The sequence below is a fragment of the Limanda limanda genome, chromosome 5 (assembly GCF_963576545.1).
Source record: "Limanda limanda chromosome 5, fLimLim1.1, whole genome shotgun sequence".
Taxonomy (NCBI): Eukaryota; Metazoa; Chordata; class Actinopteri; order Pleuronectiformes; family Pleuronectidae; genus Limanda; species Limanda limanda.
Window position 1 is genome coordinate 17,093,163 of NC_083640.1, and position 17,939 is coordinate 17,111,101.

The 17,939-nt window shown below is 42.0% G+C and overlaps 1 protein-coding gene across 1 annotated transcript in view; it reads left to right on the forward strand.

Annotated features, from left to right (window-relative positions):
* Positions 1 to 4,137: 4,137 nt before the first annotated feature.
* The window catches only part of trim36 (tripartite motif containing 36), a 30,033-nt gene continuing 16,231 nt past the window's right edge, over positions 4,138 to 17,939 (forward strand). The window contains exons 1-3 of the mRNA XM_061071708.1: positions 4,138 to 4,200; positions 10,365 to 10,611; positions 14,935 to 14,997. Coding sequence (XP_060927691.1) covers positions 4,138 to 4,200; positions 10,365 to 10,611; positions 14,935 to 14,997 — 373 coding nt within the window. The remainder of the gene's footprint in view (positions 4,201 to 10,364; positions 10,612 to 14,934; positions 14,998 to 17,939) is intronic.

The window sequence follows — 17,939 nt, forward strand, 5'->3', positions numbered from 1 at the left end:
AAAAGAAAACGTGTCACCGCTAATTTGGTTAATGTGTGATCTCCCATGACAACTGAATATATGCGTAAACGACTCAAGTCCTTATTCGCGCTCATGTTTTCTCGGCTCTGTGAAGCTGTATGACTCAAAACTGATCTATTTTTAACTTTGCACATAACAACTGGTCACCCTTTTCCCTAATTTGCCACAGCAGCCACTCATATTTGTGCAGCGTGGATGAATTGTGCTTTATAGCAACACCATATTTTTTTCCCTGTTTTCTTTGTTAGGTCAGTGACTAACACATAATTTAGAGCCCTGGGGGAAGAGGGGGGGTTCACTGGCTGCAGAGCTCACATCCAAACACACAGAGAGTCACCTGGGAGTTACAGCAGAGCACAGACTTCACTGTTGGCACTGATTAGGAAATGCGATCCTGACAAATGTGGAGCAGTGACTCTCAGAAATCCAGTCCTGATGTGGAGGTGATAAAAAAAATCAACAGCACATGAACACAGATTTCATCATTTTTCAAATTTAGAGAGTAATACGTGCGCCAAGGCCAAACTGGCCCCTCAGATCGCCCTGCACCAAATTGAACTGAAATTCCCTGACCCACACAGCATCCATCCACCAAGTTTCCATTTTGATTCGTCCACTACTTTTTGTGTAATCCTGCTAAATAACAAACACAAACGAAAACATAACCTCGTTGGCTGAGTTCCACCGAGGCCAACGCCCCATCTCAATGTGTAAAAGAAGGTAAAAAAATATTTCCTGGTTCCACCCAGTTATCTGGAACCAGATTTTTATGTCTTCTTCTCTGGGTCATGCCACACCCTTCCACACAATTCCATGGAGATCATTTGAGTAGCTTTTGCGTAATCCTGCTGTACTATAGGAGTAAACTAAGATTTCAGAATGTATTTTCATCCCCTGTGAATAGAACCAAACCCAGATTGTCTGGAGATGCTCCCTCGACGGCCGGCTGCCGCTGTAGTTCTGGGTGTGGCTACAGTCTCCAGTTCAACAGACAGCTTACACCTGTGGTGCACCAGAGACAGGTCACCTTACACTGCCACCAAAAACTACAGCTACGTTCGTTGTCCATTTCCAGTGTTTTTAAAATCCAAACGAAACAGAGCACCGTGTTTCCCTCCTCTGTTGTTTTAATGTTTCTTGAATGGATTTCATTTCACCACACAAGAATACAAATACTGTGTTCACCAAATTGAAGCTTGTGGCACGAATTACTCCTTTTTTGCCAGATCACCAGGTTCTTGGATGAACTTGATCATGCTGATTCTAGAGCTGTTCTTATTTAACTTGAATCAATTCTTCTAAACTCACTAATCAATGCACTCTATTGATTATTCAGGGAAGTGGAGTGAGATTCACTGCTGTGGCTTTTTTATGGGACAGGCAAGAGTCATTGCAGATATTACACAGCAGCACTCGGTTCATCTTTTACCCAAGAGTACATTTAAATTCCTTAATTATTGACTAACATTTACAATCCAGGAGGACTTTCTCTCCTTGATGAGGTAGGAGAATTAAAACAAGCCACAACTGAATCTGACTCTGACGTTGATGGTTCCCAGATAATGAATCGTAAATTGTGAACTTGGTGATCCTTTCTTTCACGACATGAGGAGCTCATTTTGTTATATAAAAGGTAAATTCTGCACAAACTATGGGAAAGTAAAAACTGTAAAAGACATGTTGTAATGTGATGATGTCGCCATTGATTGAAATTATATCGTGCCAGTTATCGTTACTGTTCAGCTCTGAATTTAAGTGATGACAGCTTTTCCCAAATGAAACCATGTGGTTCTGCTGGGGCCAGTTAACAGTGATGATAGCCTCAGTGTTCTGGAGCTTTTGGAAACACTGCTCAGCTGTTGAGATGAGTTCGTTTTGTCAGTCTGCCAGTGCGCCCCCCCCCCCCCCCCCTCCTCCCGCCCCTCCACGTGCTCAATGGGTTGGAACATGTCCGCATGAAGCCATGAGGCCATCTGGTGACGCGGAACAAGTGGCATTGCCAGAAAAAATTAAAAAACAGGGAACCTAATCCGGCCTCACACATGCCGCGCCTCACATTCCGGCTCAGGCCTGAAACAAGGAGATCAGAATCTGTCACATTCAAGAGGCAACTGCTCCCAAACCTCTTCCCTCAACAGCAGCAACAACAACAACAACAACAACAACAACAACAACAGCACAATGAAAAATAAAACAACAAGAAGTAATACAACACCAACGAGTAAGACTACATACAAAAACAATAGGTTACAATCACTTTGATAGAAAGAAAGACAGACAGATAGAAATAGATAGATAGATAGATAGATAGATAGATAGATAGATAGATAGATAGATAGATAGATAGATAGATAGATAGATAGATAGATAGATAGATAGATAGATAGATAGATAGATAGATGGATGGATGGATGGATGGATGGATGGATGGATGGATGGATGGATGGATGGATGGATGGATGGATGGATGGATGGATGGATGGATGGATGGATGGATGGATGAATGGCAGTCAGACAGATAGATGGACAAATGGGAAGATTGATAGATGGATGGATGACAGACAAACGGATGGATGGATGGATAGATGGATAGATGGATAGACGGATAGATGGATACATGGATACATGGATACATGGATACATGGATACATGGATACATGGATAGCTAGATGGATGCATGACAGACAAACAGACAGACAGACAGACAGACAAACGGATGGATGGATGGCTGTATAGAGGGATGGATGGATGACAGACTAACAGATGGATGGATAGATGGATAGATGATCGATGGATAGCTAGATGGATGGATGACAGACAAACAGACAGACAGACAGACAAACGGATGGATGGATGGTTGTATAGAGGGATGGATGGATGACAGACAAACGGATGGATGGATAGATGGATAGATGATAGATGGAGATGGATGGATGGATGACAGACAAACAAACAGACAGACAGAAAAAAAACGGATGGATGGATGACAGACAAACAGACAAATAGATGTATGGATAGATGGATAGCTAGATGGATGGATGACAGACAAACAGACAGACAGACAGACAGACAAACGGATGGATGGATGGATAGATGATAGATGGATAGCTAGATAGATGGATGACAGACAAAAAAACAGATAGAGGGACAGACAAACGGATAGATGGATGACAGACAAACAGACAAACAGATGGATGGATAGATGGATAGCTAGATGGATGGATGACAGACAAACAGACAGACAGACAGACACACGGATGGATGCATAGTTGTATAGAGGGATGGATGGATGACAGACAAACAGACAGACAAACGGATGGATGGATGACAGACAAACAGACAAACAGACAAACAGATGGATGACAGATGGATAGCTAGATGGATGGATGACAGACAAACAGACAGACATCCAGACAGACAAACGGATGGATGGATGGATGGATGGATGGATAGAGGGAGGGAGGCACGGGTAGATAGATAGATAGTACAGTACCATATGCGCACGTGAGCGCGTCGCCAGCCATGCGTAAACAGGCCACATGTGTGTGTGTGCGTAAACTTCACTGGACGCGTCACTATTAGATTTAGGACCCCCCCCCCCCTCCCCTCCCCTCCCTCTAATCTTCAGACTGACGTGATTATAATTGTTCCTGCAGAGAGCGATGGATACAACCAGGCTCCATCCTCTGTGGGCTGGTGGGTGACAGATGACGAGGATACAAAGGGCTGTGTGCACGGAGACATCCCCGCTGAGGGATGAGGAGAGAGGAAACGAGGAGACGAGGAGACGAGGGAGGGAGGAGTTCTCCCTCCAAGACGAGGCCAACTAAAACAAAATTGGTCGCCGGCGCATGTACCGTAGACTCCACACACACACACACACAAACACACACACACAGATACACACAGACACACACAGCAGAGAGGGAGGGGAGAGAGGAGAGAGAGGAGAGGAGGGGATGTGGTCTGAGGAGCAGCTTCTCTCGCTTCACGTTCCCTCACCTTCCTGTGTGAGGCTGTGATCCAGGCTGCCTGCTTGTGTCCCTCTGCATTTTCATATCTGCATCTTCATCCCCATCACCTCCATAATCGGCAGCATCATCATCATCTGTCACCATGTCGGACTCTGAGGACATGACGGAGTTCGCCAGCATCGTGGAGCGGATCGAGCGAGGCGAGGTGAGTGAGTCCGCCCCCCCCACACACATCAGCGGATGATTTACGGTTCTTTTGACAGCAGCGGTCTGTGTGTCAACATGTGCCCGAGATCAGCAGCTCCGCGTCGGCCTGCTGAGCTGTCAGGGGACGGAGAGGAGAAGAGAAGAGAGGAGAGGAGAGGAGAAGAGAAGAGAGGGAGGCTGACAAACCCACACCTCTGCCTGTTCTATTCTATTCTATTCTATTCTATACTTCAAACATAATTTACTAGATATATTGTGATATTGTCACATGATCTGACTGAGGGTGTTTTCTGTTGAATGACTATGTGTCTATAGTCGGATTCACAGGCTGATTCCCCTTTGAAACCCATTCAATTCAAGTGAGCTCCATTTCACCTCAAAAAGCATCAACTTATATTGTGAATTTACAATATCAATGTAAAAAATCGATTTGATTCTATTCTATTCTTTAGACATTTATATATATTGTGATATTGTCACATGATCTGACTGAGGGTGTTTTCTGTTGAATGACGTGTCTATAGTCTCACAGTTTTAGGGACAAGCCTCTGATAGTACTACACCTAAATACGCTTCAATTTACAATATACATTCATAAAAGGCTATTTAAGAAAATCTATTGTATTCTTCTTTGATTAATACATGAATTTTTAATGCATTTATTCTGATATTGCAACATCATCTGACTGAGGTCATTTTCAGTTGAATGACCATGAGTCTATATCCACACCTTTTCTACTCTGCTCTACTCTACTCTACTCTACTCTACTCTACTCTACTCTGCTCTACTCTACTCTATTATGTTCTAGTCTATTCTATTCTATTCTATAAACATATTAGGGCCAACAGTTAAGTGCATGCCTCGTCCGTTGTAATTATGTTAAAACCTATTTAATACATTGAAAAATATTCACAATTCAGCCTGTATTTTAAATGAGCTTATATTGTAATATAAAGTAAAAATATACCCTACAAAAAAAATCATATTTTATTCTATTCTATTCTATTCTTTTCTATGCTATAAGATGATTTCAATTGTATGATTAAACTAGGTGGATTTCAATTCTATCAACCATTTAGCCTATACACCATAGGCCATTGTAATATAAAGTAATACTATAATACTATAGTAATATTGTTCTGTTCTGTTGTATTCAATGCTATTCTATTCTATTCTATTTTATTCTATTATTTTCTATTCTATTCTGCTCTATTCTAATCTATTGTCAGCTGCAGGTCTCGATTAATGCCAACACTATGCCTCAGCATTGATGTAATCGCATATATTTATAGCTGTTATATTGTTTAACATGATATTATTAAGTACTTAGCGTCCTTTAACTGTATTCCGATGTGGTAAGAGGATCTGGGGGTTTTTGGTTTACACAGACTCATCCATTCTCCATTCTATTTTGTGTCGGGGCTTTATGGCTTTAAGGCATAAGCTTCCCTTCTATTCTTAGAAGAGGAGAAAACGTGAACATAAAGAGTTTAATTAGAGGCTTCGGTTGCTGCGTGTGTTGGTAGTTCGATAGCGCTGCAGGCTGGATCACAGACTCTTGTCAGTATGTGGGACACTTGGAGGCAGCTGCGTAGTTGAGGCAGGGCACCCGGTTACCAAGGAGGTGTGTGTGTGTCTCCATGGGGAGGAGGTCTTTACCCTTTTCACCTACTGCAGTCTGACATGACGTGTTGAAATGCAGCTCCCCTGCTAGCACAAGCTCCCATTCAGCCAAGCTTGTATGTGCTGTGTGTGTGTGTGTGCGTGTGTGTTTGTGTGTGTGTGTGTGTGTGTGTGTGTGTGTGTGTGTGTGTGTGTGTGTGTGTGTGTGTGTGTGTGTGTGTGTGTGTGTGTGTGTGTGTGTGTGTGTTTCATGTGTGTAATGAAGAAATGGAGCAGACTTTGCACACGATTGATTCACTGGCCTGGCCACAGTTGCTGAATTCAGTGATATTTTAAAATTAGAATCAGGCCTCTATTCCACAGTCAGCAACAAGGTTTAATCTTTACTCAAACACTTACATTTTTCTGAGCAATAAGGATGGTTTAGCGATTGTTTGCAAACAGTTGCAGAAAGTAGATAAAAGATAGAAAGCTAGAACTAAATGGAACCTCTGTTATTGACCGAAACCTTACATTGTTTTTAGCCAACAAATGACTCAACAGAAAGATGTCTGCAGTGCCCTCAGTGGCGTCTGGGCCAGTAGGTTAGATCAAACATTTCCCTCCTTTCATTATGCGCTATAAGCTATAATTTACAAAGTAAATTAATTGCAGCTTCCTTCCAAAACTCCCCAAAAGACGTTTAATGGTCCATTTTGTTCTTCAACCCGAACATTGTCAGGTTGACCTGATGGGAGGCCCAGTGTGCAATTAAATGAACTGCAGACCTTTACATGGCCACTGCTGCAAGTGACTAATAGATAATAAATCTCCTTTAATAATGGATCAGACATTAATAGAATGGTGAATGTAAAGTGAGCAGAAGTCGTAGCTTTCACAGGCTCCTTTTGTTATGTATAGAAACCTTGTGTGAGGGGCGGGCACGGATGCTCCCTGTTGGACCAGAGACTCTTGAAAACCTATTGCTACCACATTTTATATAAATATAAAGAAAGATTTATTGTTAAACTTCAGACGATATGTTTTAACCTTATAGTTTTAGTACTGATACGGTTCTATCAGGCCCATTGTCATTGTTCTACTCTGAAGGCATTGAGGTTTGAGATCAAAAGATGGTCAAGAGACAAGAGTTAAAAATTCCATCTTTTACCAACGTTTGTTATTTTTATCAAGAGAAACAACCTACGACATAGCAGTGTTTTCAGAATCCTCCCATTTTGACTTGAGCAAAGACATCGGACCTTGTGGTTGAGAGGTACCACAGAATGGCTTTTAAACGTGTTCTCCATTCAGTCTAATTCATCGAGGACAACCTTGCGACTGTCCTCTCTGTGAATTGCAATAGATTGCGCTATGACTATAACAGCATACTTAACAGGCTATGGTGATTAGCAATGTTAGCAGGCTAACACTAACCTAAACCAGTGAACCTACCGAAAACAACAGTTACACATCTATTCCTGTCCCCTCCTCTTCTCCACCCACCTCTCCTCTCTCCATTATTTCTGTCTTTTCAACCCGACCGGTCGAGACAGATGTCTGATCACACTCAGTCACGTGGAGTCGCACGATCAAGGGACGGAGCTGTGGAGACAGAGTGCCACTGGTATACCCACTCCTCCAGGGGGCACTAAACCCTGGCTGAAATCTGAGTTTCCCCTGAAGTTCCCCTGTCCCGTCTGTGATCTTTAAAAAAATCTAAACAAGTCACATACTAACAATACAAACAATAAATATGACAGTTTGTCCGAAAACGTTTACTTCCTTAGCTTTTATTGAAGTACACAATGTATTTGAGCTAGGAACAATTTTCAAAATATATTTAAGGATGTGTTGCTTTGACTTAAACGTGCACTTTATTGAATCCAGAATTGGGCTTGAATGCTGGACACATGTTTGGCCCCTCTGTGTAAATCTGGGCTCTTCTGAGGCCACTGTTTTAGAAAAATCCAAGATCTGCCCCTGATTACAACTAAACTCATCTGACACGGGAAAACGTAAACATATATCAATTTGGATTTATGTCCCATTCTGCAGCCAGCCACCAGGGGGCGATCTTGATGCTCTGGCTTCACTTTAGGAGAGCAAATGTCATGTCTTGTGTACATGTTTACATACAGTGTCTGTTTTGATCTCCTCCATATTAGTGGTTGGGATATACATGTTTAGGTACACATCAAAAAAATGTATCACAAAGATGGATTATGTCGTATTAGAAGCCTGTTGTCAACTTGCTGTATGTTTAAGTGTTTGTGTTTCTTATACATGAGGTGGGATTTAGGACTCATACCGCAGACAGCCACTAGGGGGCGATACAGACGCTTTGCCTCCACTTTAGTGCAGCAAACGCTATGTCGTCCATCTTTAAATACCCTCCAGGCTTCAATCTTTTCTTACGTATTGACGTCTCTAGAGACCAAATTCAAACCAGGGCCTGTTGGAAGCAAAGCCCTTTGGATTAGAGACGTAAATTTAGTTTACGTGGAGCACTTGAAAGCAGCAGCAGCAGTTCCTATGGATACCACCCCCCCTCCCCTCCCCTCCTCCTCCTCCTCCTCTCTCTCTCTTTCACACACTTCTCCCTGTTGTCTTTCCACCCCCTGTGTGTGTGTGTGTGAGTGACTGTCAGTGTGTGAGTGTTGAATGGGCTGCTGATTCACTACAGCTCTCTCTCTCTCTCTCTCTCTCTCGCTCTCCCTTCCTCTCTCTCTCTCCCCCTCGCTCTCCCTCCCTCTCTCTCCCAGCAGCTGCGTCTCTCTATTTAAAATCCCTCCGCCGTCCCGTCGGTATCTCCGGCTCCGCTCCCACAGAAGTTGCGCTGGTGTTTTTGGACGAGAACCAAAATAAAAACACAGAAACTAAAAATAAGCTTTGGAAAACTCCGTGTAGGACCCGGGAGGTTTTACTTCTCTCCCTCGGCATGTCTGCGGAGAAGAGGCGAAGCAGCGGCGGCGGCTCCGCGGCGGTAAGTGAAGCGGGAGCCGGGGAGGATTCATGGAGCTCATGGGGGGAAGATGATTTAAAACACAAAAAGTTTGGTTTCGTCATTGTTGAGCCACAGCTGCGTGCGGACATTGTTGCAGTGACTGTGTGTTCGGTGGAGTTGTGGAGTTGTGTGTCCTCCTCGCTGTGTCCACTCATTGTTTCAGTCTGAGGACAAACTGCCTCTTTCTGTCTCAACTTCCTCCAACTCTCTGCTTATTGTCCTTTAACACGTGTGCAGCCGCTTCTCTCACATTAGTGCGACACGTTTTTATTCATTTAGCAGGTTACACTCACAGGTGGAGTGGGGGGGCTGTGCAGGGACTTTACAGAGACACAAGAGAAAGAGACAAGGTGTCAAGAAAACTAAGTTTAAAAGTCAAAGAAAGCTATTTAAAATCAGAAAGGACACATTCAAATAAATGACGAGCAAAATAAAATGGATTTAGAAAGTAGAATAAAAGTGTTGGACAAAATATTTTAAAAAAAAATCAGTATACATTTTTCTTAAAATAAGTTGGAATTTGTCAAAATACAATATAATGGTGGTACAAAGGGGGGAAAAAAGTTTGAACCTGGTTTTAAAAACTGCCAACACAGGCAGGATTCACACCTGAGAGGAATGAGCCCCTTGAATAATGTGACCACAGGTTCTGTTCCTGGATCTGTGGACAAACGGTTTCCAGACTGGAGCTGCTGTTTCACTGTTAAAGTCTATATTCAGCCCGACATAATCCGCTCTTATGTAATGTATTAGAAACATGGTAAAGACTCAGTGTATGGATGTTGTTGGGACTCCACCGGTGGGTTTTCTCACTTGCATTGAATGCAGAATGAATAAAAGTGGCACCTGAATGTACACATCTCTTTTGTTATAGGCCATTTTTATCCTCCTCTGACACAGCAAAATGTAGTTTCACAGCTGGAAGTGAAGACAAAAGGTCTGTTTTAGCTTCATCTAAAGATCATTTAATAATAGGTTGTTGTTCTTACGATCAAAGAAAGCTGTGTCCTTCCTCCAAACAATGAAACCCGTGTTCACCTTCTGCTCCTTTGTGTTCTTTAAAAGGAGACGGGTCAATTTAAAGCAATTTAACAAGTGTCGCTGGACGATGAGGCCAAAAATGATATCAAGACAAAACGTTAAGCCGATATCAATAACCATCAGGATAAATGTCTTATTATTTTAGTTGACTGATCTTTGAGTGAAGGTTGTAGTTTTAACATATATTGGATAATATGCTGTAATATGTTATGTTAAAAATGTTTTCAGCCCTGTGTTTTTCTATGCTGCAACCTGGTGGAGGGATGCAGCATGAGTCAGGGAAAAACCCTTTGGATTTTGGTTTGGATCCAGCATTGGATTTTGAGCACTTTCTTTTACATTGTTAGGGGGGGTGGTATCGACAAGTGCAATGCAGCTTGATTTGAATTTGCTATTGGGCCTTAGCAGAGGTTTGTGCTCTCCTGACTTCCACTCTAGCTCATATTGCTTTATTGCCCAGACCTAGCCGGGCGTATGCAACACATTTCTCTAACCACATCTCCGTCACCAGGTGCCGATCAAAAACATCGAGAGGGAGCTGATCTGCCCGATCTGCAAGGAGCTGTTCACCCACCCGCTGATCCTGCCTTGTCAGCACAGCGTCTGCCACAAGTGTGTCAGGGAGCTGCTGCAGCTGAACTATGACGACTCCTTCGATGCCGGCTCCGAGTGCTCCATGCCGGGCAGCCCCAGGTCCAGGGTGCCCTCCCCCTCCATGGAGAGGCTGGACAGGCTTGTGAGATCAGGTGGGTCTCGGGGTAAGGAAGCACAAAACATTTATTCCCTCTGAAAGTGTGGTCTTTGCAGGCAGGGCTTTATTGTGAACAGATTGGTGCAGGCAGGGACCAGGATCCTCCAAGGTTAAAAGCATTTCACACTGGTGTGTTGAAGCATTAGCAGGAACTGTGGGCCGTCAGCCCGACTATCTTAAGGTGTGTTACATGAGGTGATGGAAGCTAATAATCAGGCTATTGCGTCACAGGAAGTGCATCTATCAAACGGGTCTGTAGCCATTTGCGATCGCTTCAGACAAAGGCAGTTGTAGTTTTATGTCAGTAATGTCAGCTTCCTGTTTTATTGTCTTCCTCTGAATTCCCGCAGCTTCAGTTTTTTAGCTCTGATGTCATCTCAGCTGCTGCTCTCAACAGGTTTCAGTGGGCTGATCCTGGATATGACCTTTTATAGAGAGGGAGCTTTAAAAACATTCTCTCATATAAGAAAATATGTTGTAAGAACTGAAGGCTATTCTCAGTTCCCCCAGAAATGTAATAGGTAGTGACACTGTGAAAAATATATTTTCATGAACCTATAGCTAATGCAAATGTAGGGTTGCCTATGACTAAGCTCATGGAAATGGAGCAAGACTAAAAAAGCACTGTTGTATGAGGTCTGGGTTTTATTGCAGAGCAGACGCCGCCCCTCCTCCCTCCTGTCCTAGATAAACTCCAGCACACATTAGATGATTTGATAACTTTACCTCTCAGGCATGACATTGTCAGTCAGTAACTTTCTTTCAATCCCGTCTGTTTTTACAGGCTTTATTAATGAGCCAGCAGACAAACTGGACAAGCTGTACTTTTGTCTACCGGGAGAAAAGACATATTCACAAGCTCCCTCAAAGCCTGATTGTCTCCATTGTCTGTCTCTTGTGGCCCAGGGGCATCAAATACCACTCTCAATCATGCAGGGGCTTATGGATTCATCGGAAAATGTTTTTAGAAGAGAGAGAAGTGTCTATCATTTCCACTTGATCTTTAGTCTGGTTGGTCTGGTCTGGTGGACAGTTTGCTAAATTAACTTGTCACATTATTTTTAAGTTATCAGCAAAGCGTATGGCGCTGCTGCAGCCGAGCTTCAGCAGGTTCATGTCTTAACCTTAAATAGCATGTAGGTACAGTGCTGCTCTTCTGAGAGCTTTGGTTAACAGGACGTTTCCCTAAAGATGTTCTTTATAAGGGGCCTCATTTATAAAATGGTGCATAGGATCAATTCTAAAAGTGTAATAAATAACAGTCCTCCTAGAAACGTGCGCCCATGGATTAGCCTCCCATTCGGCCTGCTTCACGCCCACGTTCAAGGATAGATAGTCGATGCAAAGCACCTTTTCAATGTTGAGGCAGAGGAGCGAGTCGGCCGATCAATGTTTCTTGGGGTGAACCGTGGCAACAACTGAGAGTAAAAGCAAGAATATTCATATTTCTGACACAAACATGGAGGTTTCTGAATGTGCATTGATTTATTTAAAGACTTGCTAATTTACACAATCCATATGTTTAGGTAGTGACGATCTGAAAGTGTGTCTGTATTAGCCACCACAGTGTCTCCAGTGCAGTGTATAATTGTTCTGTTCTGCAATAATGCTTTTTTAATTGATGCTTTTTGACGTTTCTGCAGATTTGTTCAAACAATGGTGATAATTTAGCCTCATTAACATGGTTGAGGGGAAAAGGAGCCAGTTTATTCATGTTGCCAATCCTTTCAGAAGCCTGGGACATTGTGGCATTTCCACAGCTGCGGTTCACTCCACAACTGACCATAGGTGTCAGGAGCATGGAATTTGATATGAGATTTTGACCACGTCCATAACAATTGAAAGAGTTACCTCTCACTAGAACTAGCCAGGGTTTCTGTACAGGTGAACATTCTCCTGTTTGTTTTGAGAGATCCAAACTTTGTGTCCATGTATTGCAGAGATTATACACGAGGCCCCAGAGCTGTGTCCAACTTCCATACCACGTACTAATCCTAAAAAGATTATGTTTACTGGAAAGGGAAAAAAATTATGTATAATGTACAGTGTGCATGCTAAAAAACATGATTTGGAGTTTACTGTTAGTCTGCACTGCAATGCACAAAAGCTCTTACTGGCATTTTATGCTGGTGATTTGCACACATAGCAACTTTTTTCTAAACCATTTTGTTCTCTGTGGAAAAGCAATACTAGTATTTAGTCTTGTAGATGCTGCATATAATTTTGTCCAATGGAAGTGGGACACAAATAGCTGCTATATCACTGACTTTAAATGTTTTATTTTTAACATTTTTAGGTTCTAAGTGCTCAAATCCATACTACACTTACTGTTAGCAGATTTTGACTTTGTGTTTTCATACTGGGAAACTAACAATATATACTTACTGCAATCTGTATGCACAATTAAACCAGCATTGTATAATTTCTTGTGAGTAAAAATCGTGTTACTTCAAACTAGCACATACACTACTGTTTAGTATGGATTTGGGACACAGCAAGTGATTTGGTGCTACCTGGTATCATTTCACTGGGACGCCAAGTAACCTGGGAGCAACACTGAGAATGTGAACCAGAGGCTGAAAAGATCCCCAGAGTACAGTGACGGGAGCTATTCAGCCAGGGTTCAGAACCACAGCGACTGGGCTCTCAAACACAGCTTCTCTCATTCAGACTCACCCCCCTTCAACCTGAATGAGTTCATTCTTCACTGGCAGGACTGCGCCTGTTGACTCAGGAAATAATCAAATCCTGCTTTTGAGTAAACAAATCTCCCGCCAGTTTGTGCACAAGGGCAGCTCCTGTACTCGGGCTTCATGTAAATTGATGCCCAATCTTTTTCTGTCACTTGAACTTGATTTTAATGTAGTGTCTCCAGGCTCAGTCCTTTACCATGAACTCATAAAGGATCATGTACAGCTGGAATTCCCTTTGGGATTATAAGGCAAATTTGTTCCTTTTTGTTAAGTGCATTTACTGAGCAGATTATAAAGCACAAGAATATGTAAGATGCTTTTGAAGGACATTGTTAACCTTATCTCAACGCCAAAGCAATTCTGCCGACCGCCCTTAACACTCATAGACTGTATATATAACACTGGGAGATCGGATCACTGGTAGTCATGGTGACACAACCTGACTGTTGGGAATGAATGAGGGATTAGGTGAAGAGAGAGACAGAAAAGACTTAAGGCTATATTTATCAGTGTGCAGCTTGGACCAGCCTTGCTGTGCTGGGACAGGGGAAGCACACTGAAACTCCATTAACTCCATCTTTTATGTTAGTGGGGCTCAAACGGGGCATGGTGCATTTACGTACAGCTAATCCTTGACCAGTGCACTTTTAATTTGGTGAAAGTTCATTAAGGAACAGTTTGGCATTTTCGCAAATATGCTTATGCTTTCAACGTTTAAAGATTGTTACCACTCATGTACGTATCGTTGTCATTCACAGCACACGTAACAACATCTACTGATTAATCACCTAAAAGCTTCAGCTTTGGTCAAGTGAATATCTACGTAGCTAAAAGGCTTTTCTGCATGATGGTTGTTTTAGTTTTAAAATGCCATTTAAAATGTATGAGCATGAATGTAGTTTTATTCAAAACAAACCAAATTTCCATTAGATATCCAACCCGTTTATCACCTGTAACTTTAATATTTCCAGTTGAACTGTTTCAAGACATGTATAGGAGCCTTAAATGTGCACTTGATGACCACACCTACATTATCATGATTAAAGCCTGAGGCTAAAGCTGCATGTTCAAGAGGATCACTTTAGTGAATCCAACACTGAACTCTAAAAGCCCGGTAGCAGTGCTGCTGGGATGTTTTCACCTTCAGACTGAGCCAAAGTTGCTGTTCCAGTCTTGATGCTAATTTAAAAACTAAGCAAATATCTCCCGGGTCTAGCTTCAGCAGTGTACAGACAGAGTGGTTTTGTCCTCATCTAACTCTCACATAACTGAATTTCCAAAATGCCAAACTATTCCTTTAATACAAACTGATGTTTTATTGCAATAATTTTTCCAAACCAGTTTTCTTTAAAACCTGTTAATTGCTGTTTTTTGTTTCATGGCTTTGTGCTCCAACATCGATTGTGTTAATGCACAAGTCAAGGGTTAATTGTACTCATCACTGACTGTATGTATTTTAATCACACTGTTGTGTATTTTACTTGGAACTGCAAGTTTTCTTATTTTACCTTTCAGTTTTCTTTTTCTCCAGTGTCATGATGTTTTTCAAAAAAAATGGTTTCACACCTCACTCCACGTTATGCATTGTTTCATTTTTCTTGTTGGTCTCACCTCACTTCTCTGTTCATTGCTTGCAGCCACAGTGCGAAGGTCGCTTGGAAGTCGAGGTAGACGCGGGCTCCGTGTTTTGAATAGCTGTAGTGAGTACAGTGTGACCAGAACCCCTGTGAAACCCTAGTTTGGTTCTACCCTTTTCTCTACCTAGTCTACTTTAGCCCTCTCAACACGACCATACAAACTCACACCACCTGTTGGGTATAAAACGATTTCTTTTCACGAGCGTTATTGTTTTTACTGGATCTCAAGTTGAAAAGAAGACTAAGCTTTTGTAAAACACTTAATTCTAGGTAATTATAGCAGAATGGCATGTGCCACTTTCAAAAAACATCCTCTGAGCATGAAAGTTGAGTGATTTATTAAAATGATCGAAATCCAGATTCCCAAAGATGGTGGTGGGGGGGGGGAAGGCAAATGCTTCAGGCAATTCTCATCTGCCATTTTCTTGGCAAAACTTTGGCATTCAAGATGGTAAATAAAAGCAGTAAAAGAAGAAGAGGGAGGAACAGTAAAAACCCTCAAGCATGTGTCAGCATATGTGGAGGCCAACAAGAGCTGGATGGAGGAAAGAAGGACGAGCAAGAGTTAATGGGAGTTAGAGTCCTCGACAGGGAGCAAGTGAAAGGACTCTTTTTTCAAAGTGGATGTTTCCTAGGAGTTGAAGTGGTACGTGTTTGTGTTTGCACACTATAGCTAAGCTTTGCATTCATTTAGTAAAACATGAAGGCAACTAAAGCAGCCTTATAGCGACGGAGAACTAAAGGTCTCTGTTTCGGAGTTACACTCACGTACACACTCTGAGGGAAAACCTACAATATGTTCGGGCTTGCTAAGATTCTTAACTGGCTTTTTCTGATTGGTATCTTTGAGGCTTCAGGCTGCTGTTTGCGCTTCACTTAACAATCATCGCTGTTTGAGAAACAGTTTATAAGAGCTCAGACCTGTTTCAGCGTCTTTAATCATTTTGCTCATGATGAATTGAAGGTGTCAGATTGCTGTCCAACTAAAACAATACTAAGTACAGTTTCTTCTTTTTGCCCTGAATGCATCAACTTGTGTTTGACATGCTCAGTGGATGTTTAAAGACTTTCATTATCTTCTATTTTTAAAGCACAGAGGAGCGTCTATGTGGCATCTCCTGAAATAATCCTGGCTCTAGGACCCACCTATTACCTATAAAAGCAAACAATGAAATAAGATGAGTCACATTGTAATTTTAAGCTGTATCTGATTCATCATTCTCCAGCCTTTCAGCGATTTAAATTAACGCTAGATTCAAATTTGATATTTGTATTAGAAATAAGGAACCATTTTCTGGAGAAGATAATGTTAATACAAATGTTTCATCTAATAACACACCTAAACAAACGCATGCCATAGATTATCTATGCTTTAGAAATAAAAATAATTCAATGATAAAGTGGACAACAAGTATTTTTAATATTCAGTTTAAGTATTGATAAAAATATTCAGTTAGTTGTGCAGACATCTAATCACATTTACGTAGGAACTCTATTAGGCACATTGACACCAATATTCTGATATTAACCCGATGATGACGGTTTACCATGTAAATTAAATTTAGAATAATATCAATCTCAGAATAAACAATATTCAAATTAAGACACGTTAACTATTCGTTAGTTGCATTATGTAGACATGTACACATCTTAATTGAATCATAAACTCCTATTTAATTTTATACAGCATTTTGCAACATCGACATGTCGACAGTGATCTACTTGATGACACATATCCTTAGTTTGAATGACGCAGTGGACGTACTGACCTGAGTCATAATCACAGACTATATCCTGTGGCATCTAAACAGCAAAATTAATGGCCTATTCTATTAACAGACCTGGTAAACATCATAATCAAAATAATGTCTTCTTCAGAATACGATCAATGGTCTGAATATTGGTGTAAATGTAGTGTTCGTTCTGTCATGACTGAAAATTAAATGCTACATCAGATGAATCATCAAACTGTGTCTTTATAGACGTGTGCAGGGGAGAGGCCAAGCCCTTTTTACACAGGCAGAGCGCAGCAGCTCTGCAATGACTCGTCAGTTTCTGCCTTTGACTCTGCCTCCCTCTGCAGCTCCACAAAATCGACTCAACACACACATACACGTTTTGCTGCAGGCATCTGTCTGCTTCTTCCTTGCTCACACCTGCCGTTCTGACCACAGAGTCTGATTCACTGTGCTGAGTCCCAACACCACACGCACATGAGTGAAGGCGTCTTCACCAGGTTAGAAACTGGCTTCATCATCCATTGGTTTACATGCTGAGGCTTCTCTTCTCATCCAGTGACTTCACTTGTCTTAACAAGACCATGTCACCCTCATCACCATCATCAGATTAATTTCATCATAACCTTACACCTGAATTTTTACATTCGCCTTCAGGCAGGAAGGGCAAACCAAACTCAGTAGTGCAGTTTATTCTCAGATCAGACGGATTCATCCTCCAGGTCGTAAGCTGTCCGTCACAATCTTCAGTTCTGCTCACGTCACACGGCATGCACATGGTTTCTCACATCACGCAGTTTATGTGTTTGCTGTTCTGCCACTGCTTTTCCCTTCTGCTGCACCTTTGCAAAGTGCTGTTTTGCAGTGCAGTAGCTGTAACGTATCTTCGCTTACCTGAGGAGTGTTTGATTTAATTTTCAGGTCCTCGGAAACGGAGTGGAAATACTGGCTTGAAAACTGAGATAAATCCAGCACTCCTCGGTTCCCCTGTCCCCCAAAAACGTGAAGCCTTATTATTTACCTTTTCTTTCTGCGTGTGCTGGCTTTATATGTCTGATCAGTGTTTTACAGACCCTGCTTGCGTCTGTGATGTGACCTTGTGTAACCACCTCGTGTCCCCATGTTGCTGCCTTGTTAAGATGCTGCTGCTGCATCAGTAACGAGCACAATCATGTGGTAGACTCTTTAAAGCAGCGTTGCTTTAAGAGGAGTTGTGTCGTCTTGTGAATATAAGTGTTTGTGCATTGAACTGGACATGAGATAATAGTT